Raw genomic sequence first — 17226 nt, 5'->3', positions numbered from 1 at the left:
CAAGCTGGATGCACACCCCAGGACCTCTACCCTAGACTGCAGTCCAGATCCAAGCAGGTTAAAGCAAGAGTGATTACCTCTCAGACTGGTACTTGGTCCCCCTACACTCTGCAGGCCAGGAGCTGAAGCTGCCAGTGGCAGAGGCTGTGCCACTGCCCTCAGCGACTTCTCACCCTGGGGGCAAAAGCTGATTCTCTTCCAAAGTCCACACTGCACTGACCTCTCACTTTGTCCTTACATCTATGCCTTGATAATTCTGGAAACAGCCACAGCTGCTGGTGATCTGAAGTCCCTTCAGCTGGGCTTTGGGCTCCCAGAGCTCTGTACAGGCCGATTCCTACCGGCTTGCCGGCTGTCCTTAGTGGGATGTTAGCTTCTCTGTGTCATTTTGTGTTTTCTGTAGCCCCAAAGGTTGTTCAGAGTCCCCTTTTAGATGAATGAGAGGTGGTGGGAGCCGGAGCTGCACAGAGGTCCTGTTTCTACTCCCGAAGCTGCTAGATCTTGTGTTGTCCTAATTATTTTTCCACAATACTCAAATTGTTTCTTCCTGACAGCTTGTAATATTTTCTCCTGACTTGGGAACTCTGGAATTTGGCTATGATATTCCTGGGAGTTTTCTTTTTAGGATCTCTTTCAAGAGGCCATCAGTGAGTTCTTTCCATTTCTGTTTTGTCCTCTGGTTCTAGAATACCAGGGCAATTTTCCTTGAGAATTTCTTGAAAGATGCTTCCTAGGCTCATTTTTTGATTGTGGCTTTCAGGTAGTCCAATAATTTTTAAATTCTCTCTCCTGGATCTATTTTCCAGGTCAATGTTTTTTCCAATAAGATATTTCACATTGCCTTCTACATTTTCATTTGTTTGGAACTGTTTTATAGTATCTTGATTTCTCATAAAGTCATTAGCTTCCATGTGCTCCAAGCTAATTCTGAAGGAATGATTCTCTTCAGTGAGCTTTTGAGATTCATTTTCCATATGGGCAATTTGACTTCTTTTTTTTGGAGGGCAATTGAGGTTAAATGACTTGCCCAAGATTTTTGTGTTAAGTGTCTGAGGACGGATTTGAACTCAGGTCGACCTGACTCTGACACTGCTCCACCTAACTGCCCCAGCAATTTGGCTTTTTAAGGCTTTCTTTTCCTCATTGGCATTTTAGGCCTCTTTTGCCATTTGAGTTAGTCTATTTTTTCAGGTATTATTTTCTTCAGTATTTTTTTTTTGGTTCTCCTTTAGCAGACTGTTGACTTGCTTTTCATGATTTTCTTGCATTGTTCTCATTTCTCTTTCCAAATTTTCCTCCACGTCTCTTAATTGATTTTCAAAATCCTTCTTGGGCTTCTCCATGGCCTGTAACCAATTCATATTTTTCTTGTAAGATTTTGGTGCAGGAGTTTTGACTTTATTGTCTTTTTCTGGATCCATATTTTGATCCTTTTTGTCCTCCCAAAAAAGGATCCCATGGTCTGATTGTGCTTGCTCTGCTTGCCAGCCAATTACTTGACTTTTGAGCTCTTTGCCATGATAGAACTCTGCTTCCAGAGTGGAGAGAGCTGTGTCCAAAATTGCTGGGGTTTCCTCAAATGTTGTCAGAGCTATGAGGAAGGTGCCCTCTCTACAGCCACCACAAGCTCTAGCACACTGGCATTCCTCACCCCAGGACCACCACCTAAGACTGCAACCCAGATCCAAGCAGATTAAAGCAAGAGTGATTACCCTCTGAATCTGAATCATACCCCCTATAATCTTCTGGCCAAGAACTCCAGAGGCACCACACAGCAACAGCTGGAACTGCTCCTCCTCTGCCACCTCTTGCCCTGGGGGCAGGGGCCAGACCATTCTCTTATGTCACCTGGTTCCAACAGAATTCCCCACTGGCTTTTTTCTTTCTGTTTGGTATTTATGGGTTGAGAAGTCTGGAACCACAACAGCTGCTGGTGACCCACTCTCTTGAAGTCTTCTCTGGCCAGTCTGTGCTACTGGTCATGGCTACCCTGGGTCTGGGACTGCACAGCTCATGCAGAGATCTGCTAGGCTACTAGACCAGTGCAATGGACCCTTTCTGTCAGCCTGTCAGACTTCCTTCAGTGGGAGATTTGTTTCTCTCTGTCACTTTGTGGGATCTGTAGCTCTAAAATTTGTTTAGAGTCATATTTTACAGATATTAGAAATGGTCAGAGTGGAAGATCAAGCAAGTTCATGCTTTTACTTGGCCATCTTGTCTCCACCCATGAATTTTTTTAATTGGGAGCTTTCCAATTGGTATTTAACATATTGCTCATATTTAATACTAGCTAGTATTAAATACTAGCAATCAAAAAAATTGAAAGTTTTATGAAGACTCTGCACAATTATTCTTTATATGGGGCAACAAAAGTTGTATGGGATCATGTATAGATTAAATTTTAACAAATTGTAAGATGGGGACAGGGACTACACTAATGATTTCATGGATATGGGAATCTCCCTCTGTCAATGCAAGATGGCACCTTCTTTGCAACTTAGAATCTTAGAGAAATTCCTAGAGCTCTTAGAAGGAAATGACTTTACTAGAATCATCCAGTCAGTATGTGTCATCATGTCATTGGACTCCATGCACATGATGTCAGGATCTGATGTAACTACTTCTCAAATAGAATTTAAGCCATTGGAGATTTGGTCCTGGATCTCCAGGATGCATTTGTCTTTTCTTCTATTTTTTCTTGATGTTCCCTCCAACTTTACTTTCATCATAGGAGATAGTGTCGTTATCTGATGCTTATTTAATTTGCGTATTGAAAGATGGTTATATTTTATGTAATCTAGTTACTGTGCTCCATGAGGAATTAATCCTCTTTTTCCCTATTTAGGGCTGAAGAAATATACTCATTATACAGTTGAGGTGTCTGCGAGCACCCTTAAAGGAGAAGGAGTCCGAAGTATGCCTATAACTGTACTGACTGAAGAAGATGGTGAGTACACCACAACCTCAGTAGAATGTGTGTGCCATATGGTAAAAATTTTTCTTTATGTAGTATGATATTGTTAGCCTACAGGGTAGGCATTAGTGTTGTTTTGACACTGGATTTTTCAAAGGATTTCAGAGGAAGAGTGTGTCAAAAAGGGGTAGTAAATTCAGATTTAGATGTAGGAAGAGTCAATGAATAGTGCCATATATATGTTATGTATATATGTGTAAATGTAATCATGTGTATATATGTATATATGTACATACACATGTATACTCACCTATATGTATATGCATGTATGTATGTGTATAGTCAGCTTTGTATGTAAGAGGACTCAATACATAATGCAACATATTAATGTATGTGCATATATGCATATGTATATGTATATGTATATGTAAGTTTGGGGCAGTTAGGTGGCTCAGTAGATAGAGTACAGGATCTGAAGTCAGGTAGATGAGTTAAAATCTGACCTCAGAGACTTACTCTGTCACCCTGGAAAAGTCACTTAAACCTTTTAGTTTCAGTTTCCTCAACTGTAAAATGAACCAGAGAAGGAAATGGCAAACTACTCCACTGTCTTTGCCAAGAAAACCTTCAGTGTGGTCACAATGAATTGGAGATGACTGAAAACAATTAAGCATATATATATATATATATATATATATATATATATATACACATATATATATATACACACACACATACATATATCTATGTCTATGTGTCTATGCATACAGTGTCATACAGTTATAGTCATATAGTCAGTTCTCATATATAATATTTATGTAGATGTTTTTAGTATTGACATTTTTAAGGGGAAAAGTAATGTTGTGAAAACTTAAATTTTTTTGTCTTGTTTTGATATTTGACTGGTAAGTACACATAAATAAGTCCCTTTAGCACTAGGATGCATTTGTCCATTTCCCTAGCCATGAAAATGTCTCTGGGCTCCCTGAGGTCATCAAACACGGTACTCTCAAGTACCTTCCTTATTGACTTATAATAAAGAGTCCTGACCAAATCTGGATGGCACAGCTACTAATGGCCTCCCAAATGCCACATAGAAAGCCCTGGCAGTTTAATCAGCACATATTTCAGACTCTTTCAAAATTTCAGTTTAAGGGGAGTGGGTTGGGGGCAGCTAAGTCGGGAGGACCTGAGTTCAAATCCAGTCTCAGACACTTGACATATAACTAGTTTGTGACCTTGGGCAAGTCACTTAACCCTAATGGCCTTGCCTCCCCCTTCAAAAAAAGAGGGATGGGTCAGATGTTCCAACCTACTAGTTGGTGAGATTCAAAATTTCCATTATGTCTAATTATAAAAGTTATGCAAATCCATCAAATGACAATTTACTGTACTTTCAGAATGTTATTCTCAAAGACATAGAGCAAATTCACTTTTTTTTTCTTGTTGTATGGGACCACAAATAATTTCCCTCAAGCCTCCCAGAACAGATGGGTAGTATCTCACAGTAATGGCCACTGGCCATTACTATTGGGCATCACCAGAAATGGGATTCAGTTTCTTTTTCCCATTCCCCACTTCAGCGACATCATTTGCTCCCAAAATGATTATTATCACTAGTTACAATAGGTTAGACCTAACATGGATCAGCTAGGTGACACAGTGGATAGAGCACTAGGCTTGAAATCAGAAAGACTCATCTTCCTGAATTTAAATCTGACCTCCGACTTTTACAAGCTTTGTGACCCTGGGCAAGTCATTTAACCCTGTTTGCCTCAGTTTCCTCATTTATAAAATGAGCTGGAAAAGGAAATGGCAAAACACTCCAGTTACTTTGTGAAGAAAACCCCAAATGGGGTCATGAGAAGTCAGACACAACTGATGATGACTGACCAAGACCTAATCAAGGATGGGCTTCAGATGAGAAATTCATAGTTCACGTATCAGTTAACAGAAGGAAGTGTACTTGACCATTGCTTGGAAAAGATGTTCACCTGGAGCTACTGCATCAGTTCAGTTGAGTACAACTTCCTGGGCTCTGGATTGCTTCTCTCCCTGGTTCTCTCTCTGCCAATCAAACTTTAGGTAGTCAAAACTTGGGAGCCCCCACATGTCTTTTTTTGTACTCAGGTAACTAGGAAGCCAGATCAGAGCCTTAATGCTCTGAGCCAATCAAGTCTTGAGGATTATTTTAAAATCCCTTTTAAAGAAAGGATCCATCCCTATCCACACAGAAGAGGACACTGCCAGATATTTCTTCTATCATACTCTTAGATTTCATTTTTATAGCCATCACATCACTATTTTAAATCCATGCTGAAAACTCAGTCTTTAAATTTGTTCATTGGTTATTATGATAGTCACAATAGAAGATATAAGAATGGACCCTGGATTGGCTTCTCCTAGTCCTAGTTCTTTAGTTCTAGATCTGTCTGTTCCATAAGCTGAGGGCTAGCATGACACAGGAGAGAAAGCCCTTATCAGGAAGACCTGGATTCAAGCATGGCTTCAGGTACTTACTATATGTCCCTAGGTAAGTCCCTCTGGGTCTTAGTTTGCTTAGCTTGGGAAAACAACTCCTTCTTCTTTACATGGTTGTCATGACAACTGAATAAGATAATGTTAAGAATGTGGTTTTCAAAACTTAAGAACTATGAAAATATTACTTGCTTTAATCTGACAATGTGAACTTCTATGTTTTATTTAAACTCTCTGGAACTCAGTTTCCTTACCTATAATTGAATGGATGTGTGAGAGAATGACTTATTGAAGACGAACTATTGCACAATTAGAGCTCTGAGTTAATAAAACTATTTTGGAAAAGTTTGGAATTATTCAAATGAAGTGAACAAAATGTCCATACCTTTTGACCTATTTTGACCTATCCATTACTACACATATACCACCAAGAGTTATTTATGAGGAAAATCTCCATATATACCAAAACATTTACAGTAGCACAAAATAATTACAGGTGCCCATTTATTGGAGAATGGCTAAAACAACTGTATTAGATGAATCCAATAGAATATTGCTCTGCTCTAAGAAATAACAAATATGATGAAAAGCATGGAAAGACTTACATGATCTAATTCAGAGAGAAGTAAGCAGAGCCAAGAAAACAATCTACATAATGACTACAACAGTGTAAATGGAAAGAACCTCCCCCACCCCCAACAATCACAAGTCAACTTTACATACTTCCCAAGAATAAACTTGTCATTAAAGAAAAATATGAGAAGGCAGCCCTATCTCACCAGTGCAAAGTTCAAAGATGTGAAACATTACATATATTTTCAGACTTATTCAGCATGTTGACTAATTTTGCTGATTTCTTCTAATATTCCTCTTTTTAGTCTCAATAGAACTAAATGTAAATATCCTATTGAGGAAACTGAGACTGAGTGGTTAAGTGACTTACCCAAGGTCACTCTGGCAATGTCTGAAGTAAGGTTTGAATTCATGTCTTCCTGACTCGTAACTCCGTTACTGCTCTAATTGTCTTTAATGATATTTTAAATAAACACTTTTTATTATCCAAGATAAGTACCAACATATATTGTCAAATGCTATAAACAAAATTATACTTCAGAATAAAGTAAACATTATATTTTGTTAAAAACACCCTTTGGTTTCATCGATGAGCATGACTTCATTTATTTCTTGCACATTTCACATCTCACAAATATTCACATCCTATTGTATTGATGTAAAGGAAATTCTCAGTTGAAAGCAATTAATATCTTAGAAACCTGATATCTCTGAGTGATGTATGGATTCTTGTGACATTCTATATTTGATAGCAGTTTTATTGTAGTGCCTGCCACTGAGAATAACAAATCGAAAGTACTAAATACAGCTGTCACCATTTTTCTTTGGTTAGTACTCTGAATCAATAAATCCCCGTTCAGAAAAATCTGTCATTACTAACATGATGTAAACACACACACACACACACATCTGAGATTGTTCAGGGAAACAAAATGCAATAAAACTAAAAATAAATAGAAAATAAATCAGGTAACAGTTTCATCTAACTGGCAGGAATGCTGTGGAGAGGGTTCTTATCTCTAAGTCAACTAGCCTGTTCAGAGATCAGAACAAATGCTCTGCAGATTTTCTAAAAGCCATGCTCTGTAGCTCATTTCCATGTCTGATTATCAGCATGACCTGAAGTTAAAACTTGGGTCTCTTTTTATCTTCCAATAAAAAAAAAACACGATATTTTAATACTATAGGTCAGCATCATCTTGGTTTATAACTATTGAGAAAAAAAAGATCTTTTGAGCTTTCAATGCTTATATATTATTGTCCATCAGTGATTAGCTATGTTAATTTAAATGTGGTTTTGTAATATTTTATTTCAACAAAAATAACAATGTAACAACCATGTGTATTTTATCATATTTTTTCAAAACTATATAATGCAGAAAATTACTCAAGTGGCCCAAGTCTTTGTTAATTATCTGAAGGAAAATAAAAAGTTGGTTATCAATTCTTTGCTATGTTTTATTTGATTATTTCATGATAATATGTTACCTTTGAAATCCATGGAAAATGGCTATTTAGTGAACAACTTTTCATATTATTTTGTAATTTTAATGACAAATGGCCAAAATAACAACTTGTTTCCTATTTGAAAAAGCCAATGGATTTATTTTAGTGATGGAGGTAGGATTATGATTTTCCATTTACCACTTCTTAGATCTAATTTTGTAGTTCTTTCCTAACCTTGGGAAACATCTCTCTGTATTTTGCATTTATTCACACCACTAAAGATGTCTGCATTTATTGGAAGTCGAAAAAGTTAGCAAAATGTACTTGAGCAGTGGGTGAATCACTGTGACAAGCCCATTACTCTCTTTTCTCATGAAATATTTTTTTCCATTGAATCACAGAAACAGATGTTTTAACACCACCATGCAAAATCTTGCTTTATCATCTTATTTTAAAAGTAAACAAGTCTGTCTACCATGCCCTTGGACTGAACTGATATGGAAGGTCCACTTAACACAGAACCAGAGAGGGAAAACAAATCAAAGATTTCCATTTTAAACTCATCTTCCAGATATGATGCTTAATTGCACATTGTATCCGTCACTCCTTCTTTTCAGCTCCTGGTTCTCCTCCACGAGACTTCTCGGTAAAACAGTTGTCTGGTGTCACGGTGAAGTTGTCATGGCAACCACCCCTGGAGCCAAATGGAATTATCCTCTATTACACAGTTTATGTCTGGTAAAACCTCTCTTTTTCCTTCTGCTTCTTCTTCTTCTTCTTTTTTTGGAAACAGTTCTGAGAGCAAATATTAATCTGTAACACAATAGGAATGCAGGTTTTTTTTCCTTTCAGAACTCCTTGGATAATATATTGGGAAAAAAGGTTATTAATCTGAGTTAATTTGTTTTTATCAAATGAAATTTTCAGTGTTTTGGATAGAAATAACTGAGTTCCTTAATCTCTTACACTATTTTTATAAATGTTCAGAGGATTCTAGATTTAGAACTTACAGGGGCTTTTAGGCTCACACAGTCCAAACAAAGTGGAGAACATACTGAGTAGCCATGTGCTATAGAGGATGTGTTAAAGGAAAAGCCAGCCTTGCAGTTAGGAAGGCCTGGGTTCAAAGGGTGTCTCACATACTTGTTGTGTTACTTGAAACAAGTCACGTTATTCCTCTAGACCTCAGTTTCTTCATCTGTAAAATGAAGAGGGAAGATTAACTGACCTCTGAGGTTTCTTCCACGTCCAGGTATTGGATCCTACAAGTTTCACAACCATTTTTGAGGTAAAGGTGGTGAGACTTTAACCACTGGAAGTTCCCTATGCCAACACAAGTCTCTAGCAAGACAACAAAAATAATGGTTAGAATCTAGGTTCATACTTTAAGAAAACTCAATAGTTATAGCTAACATTCAACATAACTACTGTGTTCCAGGCAGTCTGCTAAAGCACTTTACACCTATGATCTCATTTGATCTGCACAACATCTCTGGGAGGCAAGTGCTCTTAGTATCCCCATTTTACAGATGAGAAAACTGAGCCAAACAGAGGTGAATTGATTGTGTCAGTGTAACACAGCTAATAAGTTTATGAGGTCGGATATTAGTCTTCTTGACTCCATATCCAGTGCTCTATCTGTTTGCTTCTTAGCTGTCCCTGAATATCAGGATAAAAAGATTAATAGATAGAAAACTGAGATTTCTAAACAGATAAATTTCTTCCAAGTTTCCCTTTTTTGGTTTTTTTTTTTGGCCTGGTCCTGTGATTTATCACTGAAGGGAATTACTAATAGAGAATTTACTTCCACTGATGCTGATCAGCAACAGTTTGTAACGTGGGGCACAGATAATGTTAAGTGACTTGTCCCTGGTCACATGTCTTTAAACAGGGTTTGAACCAAGGTTTTCCTGAACTTACCTTATCACACAGACACTTGTTTTACTAGTGAATTTAAAACATGTTTTTTATGAGTAATGAAAAACACTTTTAGGCTTCATTTTATTGCTTAAAGTGACATATACTTGTAAGATAAATATTTTTGTGCCATCCAGGAGAGGAAACTACTTTATTTCAGTGATTCTATCAGGGAGGAATTCTAATAGAGGTCTCTATAGTGTGTTTTGAATAGAGCGTGGATTTGGGGCTAGGCACCCACAGATTCATGGCCCCATGATTTGCACAATGCATAAGATATTCATAGAACAAGGAAAGGGAGTATCACCTCCCCTAGTGGGGACCCATGTCAAGGGATTAGTTTTGTTCTGCTTGGCTCCAGAAGTCAGAATTAGAGCCAATGGATAGAAGCTAAAGAGGCAAACTGAGGCTTGATATGAGGGGAAGTCCCAATTCTTAGTGGCATGGGGTAATACAGTTAAGCTGGAGTGATGAAAAACAAGAGAATGTAGAGGATAGAAAACCAGCCTAGGAGGCAAAGAGATCTAGGTTCAAGACTTGATTTTGGCACATAGAAATTGTGTTACCCTGGCTGAATCACTTAACCTCTGATGGTTCCCCATCTTTCTCTAGGGCTATGAATTACTGAGAAGATCAGTAGGGAAACTTCCCACCAGGGAGTTGCCTATCCTGATGAAATCCCTCCACTGCCTCAAAAAGTACAATGGTAATGGGTTCATCCATTATTGGAAGCCTTCAGGAAGACACTAGAAATGCTGCAGAGTGGGGATAGATATGTAGGACTAGATGGCTTCCTTCCAGTTCTGACATTCTGTTATTACTAGAAGCTTCTAAAACTTTCTGACATGCAGGAAGTCAGCACACTCTGTGTCAGAGGACTGTGTGTAATATATTTCGTAGGAGGAAGTATTTGTGGTATTTAGCATTAAGGGTCTAGTGCTTCTTGCCCAGAAAAAATAAAAAAAAATTAGTCAGGAAATAATTGTTGTTTGCCCTATTTTTGTTGTATTAGAATGTTTCCTTTAAATGACATTAAAAATATCCTTTTGATACTTAACTTAAAGATTTAGACTTTTACTATGACATTTTATGCTATTGCCATATTGAGATAAGCATATGATTGCAGTTTTAGGAAGTGCTCTACAGGTCATAATCAAATCCATTCTACTGTTGGGTCTGGAAGGAACATTTTAATCTACTGCCCTGTTATTTCACTCAAAATCCTTGTGATTTTGCAAACAAAATCATTCATTTCTAGCCATCACTGTTCTGTATGTGCCATCTCCACCTCACACATATCCAGTTGAAAAATAATGACAAAAAAGGAAAATGATAAACGTTGGAGGACATGTTAGAAAATTGGAACACTAATGCATTGTTGGTGGAGTTGTGAACTGATCCAGTGATTCTGGAGAACAATCTGGAACTATGCCCAAAAGGCTATATAACTATGCACACCCTTTGATCCAATAATACCACTTCTAGGTCTATATCCAAAAGAGATCATAAAAAAGGGAAAAGGCCCTACATGTACAAAAATATTTATACCTGTATGTGCCATCTCCCACCATGAAAATGTAAGTTCTTTGAGGGCAGGGACTGTTTCATTTTTGGAGTTTTATCCTTAGTGCTTGGCATACAATAAGTACTTAATGTGGTGGGATTTTTTTTTCATTTCTTTACTACTAGATTTATTTTTTAAACCAGAAAAATTTAATTTTGTAATTCCATATTTGTAATGTTGACCATTATTATTATTATTATTATTATTGATTATTCAATTATGATTATTCCCTTCTATACTTTAAAATTTTTCACCATTTGTGGAGAAATATTAAAACAAGTTAATTGGTAATGACCTGAATTTCTTTTTCTTCTTTTAACAAAGACTAATCCAGTGAGAAAACATTGTGAGCATGCTTAAATATCACTGTGTGAAGACTGAGGAGATAAAATTCCAAAAGTTTATAAACATAAAAAGGAGATAATATGTAGAAGATGGCTAGCAAGTAGATGTAGAAGCAGGATAGCTTTGAGTTACAATCCTCAGATGCTTATCAACTGTATGACTTTTGGAAAATTAATTTCTCTGAAAGTCAGTTTTTATATTTTAAAAGAAAGATAATAATTCCTATACTTCATAACTCATAATGTTAAGAGGCCTCAAATAAGATAACTACATAAATTTCTTTATAAGCATGAAGGTACTATAGAAATGTCAGATATTATAATTATTATTATTACTCTTATTAGTATTGTAATTTAACCATAGTGACCAGGGCTATTGACTTCCATTTAAAATTTTATAGTTTTTATCAATTATAAATATACTTGTGCATTTCTGTTGCATTTTGTTTTTAGATTACTTGGATTACAATGATTTTCAGTGTTAATTTAATTAGTTTACACATGATAATAGAAAGGGAACAAGCATATATTAAATGTCAAATATTTCCAAGTCATTGTGATAGCATTTTATAAATATTACCTCTTCACAACAACCCTGGTAGGTGCTATTAATATCCCCTTTTTACAGTAGAGGAAATTGAGGAAGATAATGGGTAAATGACTTTCTCAGGGTCACACAGATAGTAAGTATTTATGACTAAATTTGAACACAAGTCTTCCCAACTCCAGGCCCAATATTCTAACCATTTTACTATTTAGTTACTTCTGATGTTATTTGTGTCCCTTATTCTTATGTTGCATTTCATTTACTAATGTTCCCTGCTTCACAGAAGTATTTGTTTTTCATCAGTGACTGTACTTAATTTCAATCTAATCATCAGATTTATAAAGCATCTTCTAATTCTCTGACTGGAGACAGGTAGATGGCTCAGTGGATAGAGTGTTGGGTCTGAAGTCAGGAACATCTGAGTTCAAATCTGTCATCAGATAACTAAGGAAGTAAGTACCAGCCTGTGTGCCCCTGGACAAGTGATTTGACCTGTGTTTGCTTTAATCCACTGGAGAAGAAAATGGCAAACCACTCTAGTCAGTATCTTTGCCAAGAAAACCCCATGGACATTATTGGTGTGAAATGCTCCACAGGGTCATAAAGAGTTATATGTGACTGAATGACTGAATAGCTACTACAACAAATTCTCAGACTGGGAATGTAATGGGGTGAAAGATCCCAACTGTATATTAGGTTGGGATGCTAAAGAAGTGATCATGTCTTTTCAGTTGGGCTGGAGGTTAGTCAAAGTTTAAGCAGCCAGTTGGTCCATAGACACTTAGTAAACTATGGCAAATGAATGAAATTAAGAATGAATGGAAGAATGAATAAAAGGAAGAAAAAGAAGAAAGGAAGGAAGAGAGAAGTAAAAAAAAAACACATTTGTTAAGTACTTACTGGGTGCCAAGCACTGTGTCAAGTTATGGGCAAACAAATAAGCAAGAATGTCCCTGCCCCCAAGGAGCCTACATTTTTCTTGGGGGAGACAACAAAGAAGGAAAGTGTCGCCACAGGGGAATGGAAAGAACCAATAGTCCTTAAGCTTCAGTGGCAAAGCAGAAAGGACCACATTTTCTTTAGTGTAATTTCTAGTGATAAAAATTATCAAGGACATAGAGTTTTCTTTTTTTTTTTTTTAAAGCAAACGGGGTTAAGTAACTTGCTCAAGGTTACACGGCCAGTTATTTCTGGGTGTGGTGCTAAGTATCTGCGCCCGGATTTGATCCCCAGGTCATCCTGACACTGGAGCTGGTGCTCTTACTCACTGAGCCACCTGGCTGCCCCTGACATAGAGTTTTCTAATCATATTACAATCCAATATGATTACTGAGCCATTCTGTGGCATAGTGATGAGCCTGATGTCCCCAGGGGGACCTGGTATAAAAATCTGTCCTCTCTGACATCGATAAGCTTTTGTGACTATGAACAAGTCATTTAAACTCTCCTGAGTTTTGGTTCACTCAGTTGCATATTGAAGATTCCTGGATCATGGGTGTGGGACAGGAAGAGACCTTGGAGATGAACTAGTCCACCCCTTTCACTTTACAGCTAAGGAAACTGAGGCCCAGGGAGTCCGTGAACTCATAGGATAGAATTAGAGCTGGAAGAGATCACAGAAATTGTTAACCCCCTCATTTTACAGGTAAAGAAATCAGGTAATTGACCCAGGACAACATCAGTAAGCATATGAGGGGAAATTTGATTCCAGGTTTTACTGACTCCATATGTAGAGCTTTAGATCATGGAACTTGCCCATTATTACAGAAGTAGTAAATGACTGACCTGGGATTTGAACACCCATGACAGACACTATGATATTGATATGAGATAATATTTGTAAAATGTTTTCTAAATATGACTATTTATTTCAATACTTCAAAAGTTTTTATCCAGTAAAAAGATTATGGCGATGGTGAACTCGATATGAAACAGTGGCAAAAGCAATGAATTTGGAGACTGAGAATTTGTTTTTGTATCCCAGCTCTATGACCTACAACCTGAGGCATCTTAGTGAAATCAGTTCTCTAGGCCTCAGTTTCCAAATCTGTAAAATGGGCAGATTAAATTATATGGGCTTTAAGATCCTAAGTTTAAGCATATGATGCTTTTTTTTTAGCTTTATAATATCTGCCAGAACTTAGATATTCTCTTGAAATAGTCATTAAGAAACTAAGGACACTTTTGTACCTCAGTGAGGTATTAGAAGAGGACCTTGGAGATTGTACACACTCCTTGGAAAAACAAAATTTGAATTCAAGGCATGGGTGATCCTATGAGACAAGTAAAAAAGCCCTTTCTCCCACCCATGTGTAGCTTAAGCATTTGCATAAGCTAAGTACTTGATGCTGAGAGGATCTTGAATGAATAATTAAATTAGGATAGGGGCAATTCAGAAGGCTCCTTAGAGAAAGTGAATTTTAATCTATTTCCAAAAGGATGTATGTTGGACAGGAATTCATGAGGATCAATGGGAAAGCTGGGTAGGAAATTGCACTTGAAAGTATGACAAATACAAAGGTATGGAGGCAGACTGGGTGACTTGAATGCAGGAATTGGTGTAGCCTTGCAGAGCTGGTACTCAAGGATACCTATTGGGAGAATGAAGGATGATGGAGAAATGGAACAAAAGTGACACATTACTATATTTAGAGACAGGAAACTTGAATTATTTTCTGACTCTGGATACTTCTACAATTGCCTTGGGTATGTCATTAAGTTAGATGACATTTGTTGGATCTGCTACCCTGGATTTTCAAATGAAATTCTGAAAAATTATTTGCCAACACTTATTTTGGGAAGCATCAGCTCATCTTTGAGAGAAAATTACAGTTCTAGACAAAAACAAACAAACCACTTTTAAAAGACTCAGTGTAGTTGACTCCTGGCAGAACAATATGAGTTCTTTACAACCAATAATATCAGAGTCCTAATATTGATATTAACAAGATTAACCGAGCTTTGATTAATCAGTTGATTAATGGAAGATACAAAGACAAAACTGTGTCTACCTTCAAAGGATTAAAATTCTATTGAGGAGGCAACATAGAAATAAATTAGTACATGCAAATAAATACAAGGAGTTTTGTTGTTGTTTGTTTGTTAATTGGGATGTACCAGCTGAGGGAGGGGAATTGGGAATGTTTTCACAGGGAAGGCAGTATTTGAGTAGTTTTATTTTTATTTTTTTTAAAGCAATCGGGGTTAAGTAACTTGCTCAAGGTTACATGGCCAGTTATTTCTGGGTGTGGTTCTAAGTATCTGAGCCCAGATTTGATCCCCAGGTCATCCCGACACTGGAGCCGGTCCTCTTACTCGCTGTGCTACCTGGCCACCCCATCTGAGTAGTTTTTAAGAAAACAAAGGATTCTAAGAGGTAGAGGTAAAATGGCATTCCAGGTATGAGGAGTAGCCAATGCAAAGACCTGGAGAAGAGGAATGGAATACCAGGTAGGAAGAAGAGCAAGAAAACCACCTTAACTGAAACATAGTTTACAAGAAAAGGGAGTAATAATATATAATTAGATTGGAAATTTAGGTCAGGTTGATGGTGTGAAGGACTTTAAAAAGTCAGCAAACAGACTTATATTTTGTCCTAGAGGCAATAGAGATCCAACAGAATTTGTTGAGTAGGAGATTGACGAGGTCGGACGTATGATTTAGGAAAATTACTTGGACAACTATGAGGAGAATGAATTGGAAACGGGGGAAAAAGAAGTAAAGGAACCAGTTAGGGAGCCATCGCACTTCCCAGTTAAGGGATGATGATCTACACAGAATGGTAGCCATGTGGGTGGTTAGAAAAGGGCGAATTAAGACACGTTATTACAGAGGTAGAATCAATAAGACTTGGCAGCTAATTGGCTCGGGGTAGGGGCAGTGGTCACTGTGTATCTTTGTTTATTTTGCTGTGCATCAGTTCATACAAGTCTTCCCATGTTTCTCTGAATCTCTATTTGAATCATTCCTTATAGTGCAGTTATATTTTATGATGGTCACAGATCATCATTTTTAGTTGTTACTCACCCACTTTGTTTGTAGCTTACCCCCCCTTTTTTCCCCACAACATTTTAGCTAATTTGTTAAAGTTCAAAATAACTTACCGATGCAGACCATTTGCGCTGAATCTGTTAATATTATTAGCCTATTTCTACTACCAATTCCTTTAATTAAAAGAAAAATCTAAAGCATTTGATCTAGGGAATAGAAAATTGAGGGATAAGTAGATGATATGTAGCCATCATGAGAGAGTAGTTAGTATTTTTAGTAATAGCTAGCTTATTAAAGTTGGTAAAGCACTTTATGATGTATTGTCTCATTTGAGCCTTACAACAATGCTGTGCTATTATTATTCCCATTTTAAAATGAGAAAACTGAGGTTGAGAAAAGTATCCAAAGAGGTATTTGAACTCGAAGGAGGCATTGCTGACTGGAAGTCCACCAGTATCTCCACAGTATGCAACTTAGCTGCCACAAAGTGAATAAAGGAAAGTGAGTTTAAAATAAATCAAGACAACACTCAAGTTTCTGAAAAGATGTTCATGTACTCCAGCTAGAAGTAAAAGTGTGTATTCTGTGACCACTAAGGGACCTTTCTTGCCTTTTGGTTATTTTATTTCAAAGAAATTAGTATTAATTCACCCCTGTCTGGCTTTTGAGATATAATGAATAGATACTTGGCTTTGGAGTCAGAAGGATCTGGGTTCAAATCCTCCCTCAAACACCAGCTATGTGACTATGAGTAAGTAAACATAATCACTCCATTCCTCAATTTTCTCATGTGAAGAAGAAGGGGATTGGATTTGATTATCTCTCAGGTTCCTTTTAGCTACGTCTACAATTTGATGATGTTAAAGGACAGCTATCTCTACTGTACTTTGTAAGCAGGGGAAAATGTTTAACCTTTCTCAGTAAAACAGTGTAAGAGATACTACCCTGTCAAAACTTTATTTTGTTATTATTAAATTGATAGAAAACAGTTTCTTAATTTCCCAGCAGTGAGAAATTCTGAGCATTATTTCTATGATATCATCTCAGCCAAATGCATGTCAACCAAGTACTTTCAAAAAATTGATTGTTTTTTGGCCTAAAGATTTTATTGTATTCCACCAAATTGAGATCTGCTCTGGTTAGTTATAGTTCTTAATTTTTCCATGAATACATCCACCAGAATATCAAATGTTATGCCTGTTTCTCCTCTTGTATATGGAGGAATGCACATTACTACATGGAGAGAAGGAAGGAGCCGCCCCTACATCATCTCCCATAGCTCAGTTTATCCTTGGCCTCACAGAGACAATTGATGTCCCTGGGCCAACAGCAGCCGGACAGGCCCACAGGAAGATAATGGAACAGATTGTTAGAAATTATTAAACTGCCCCTCTTTTGCCACAGAGTGGAGCTATGAAGAACATCTTATCCAATCTAGAATGTCCCAAAAGTC

At 37.1% G+C, this 17226-nt stretch overlaps 1 protein-coding gene across 1 annotated transcript in view; it reads left to right on the top strand.

Moving 5' to 3' along the window:
- Window positions 1-17226, top strand: part of PTPRQ (protein tyrosine phosphatase receptor type Q) — a 291670-nt gene that overhangs the window by 101283 nt on the left and 173161 nt on the right. Inside the window, exons 17-18 of the mRNA XM_069094772.1 lie at window positions 2846-2947; window positions 8029-8149. Coding sequence (XP_068950873.1) covers window positions 2846-2947; window positions 8029-8149 — 223 coding nt within the window. The remainder of the gene's footprint in view (window positions 1-2845; window positions 2948-8028; window positions 8150-17226) is intronic.

The sequence above is a fragment of the Petaurus breviceps genome, unplaced genomic scaffold (assembly GCF_028583685.1).
Source record: "Petaurus breviceps papuanus isolate PSGF00001 unplaced genomic scaffold, PetGlider_PUasm1.0 221, whole genome shotgun sequence".
NCBI classification, from domain to species: Eukaryota; Metazoa; Chordata; class Mammalia; order Diprotodontia; family Petauridae; genus Petaurus; species Petaurus breviceps.
This window is presented reverse-complemented; position numbering and strand designations above follow the sequence as displayed.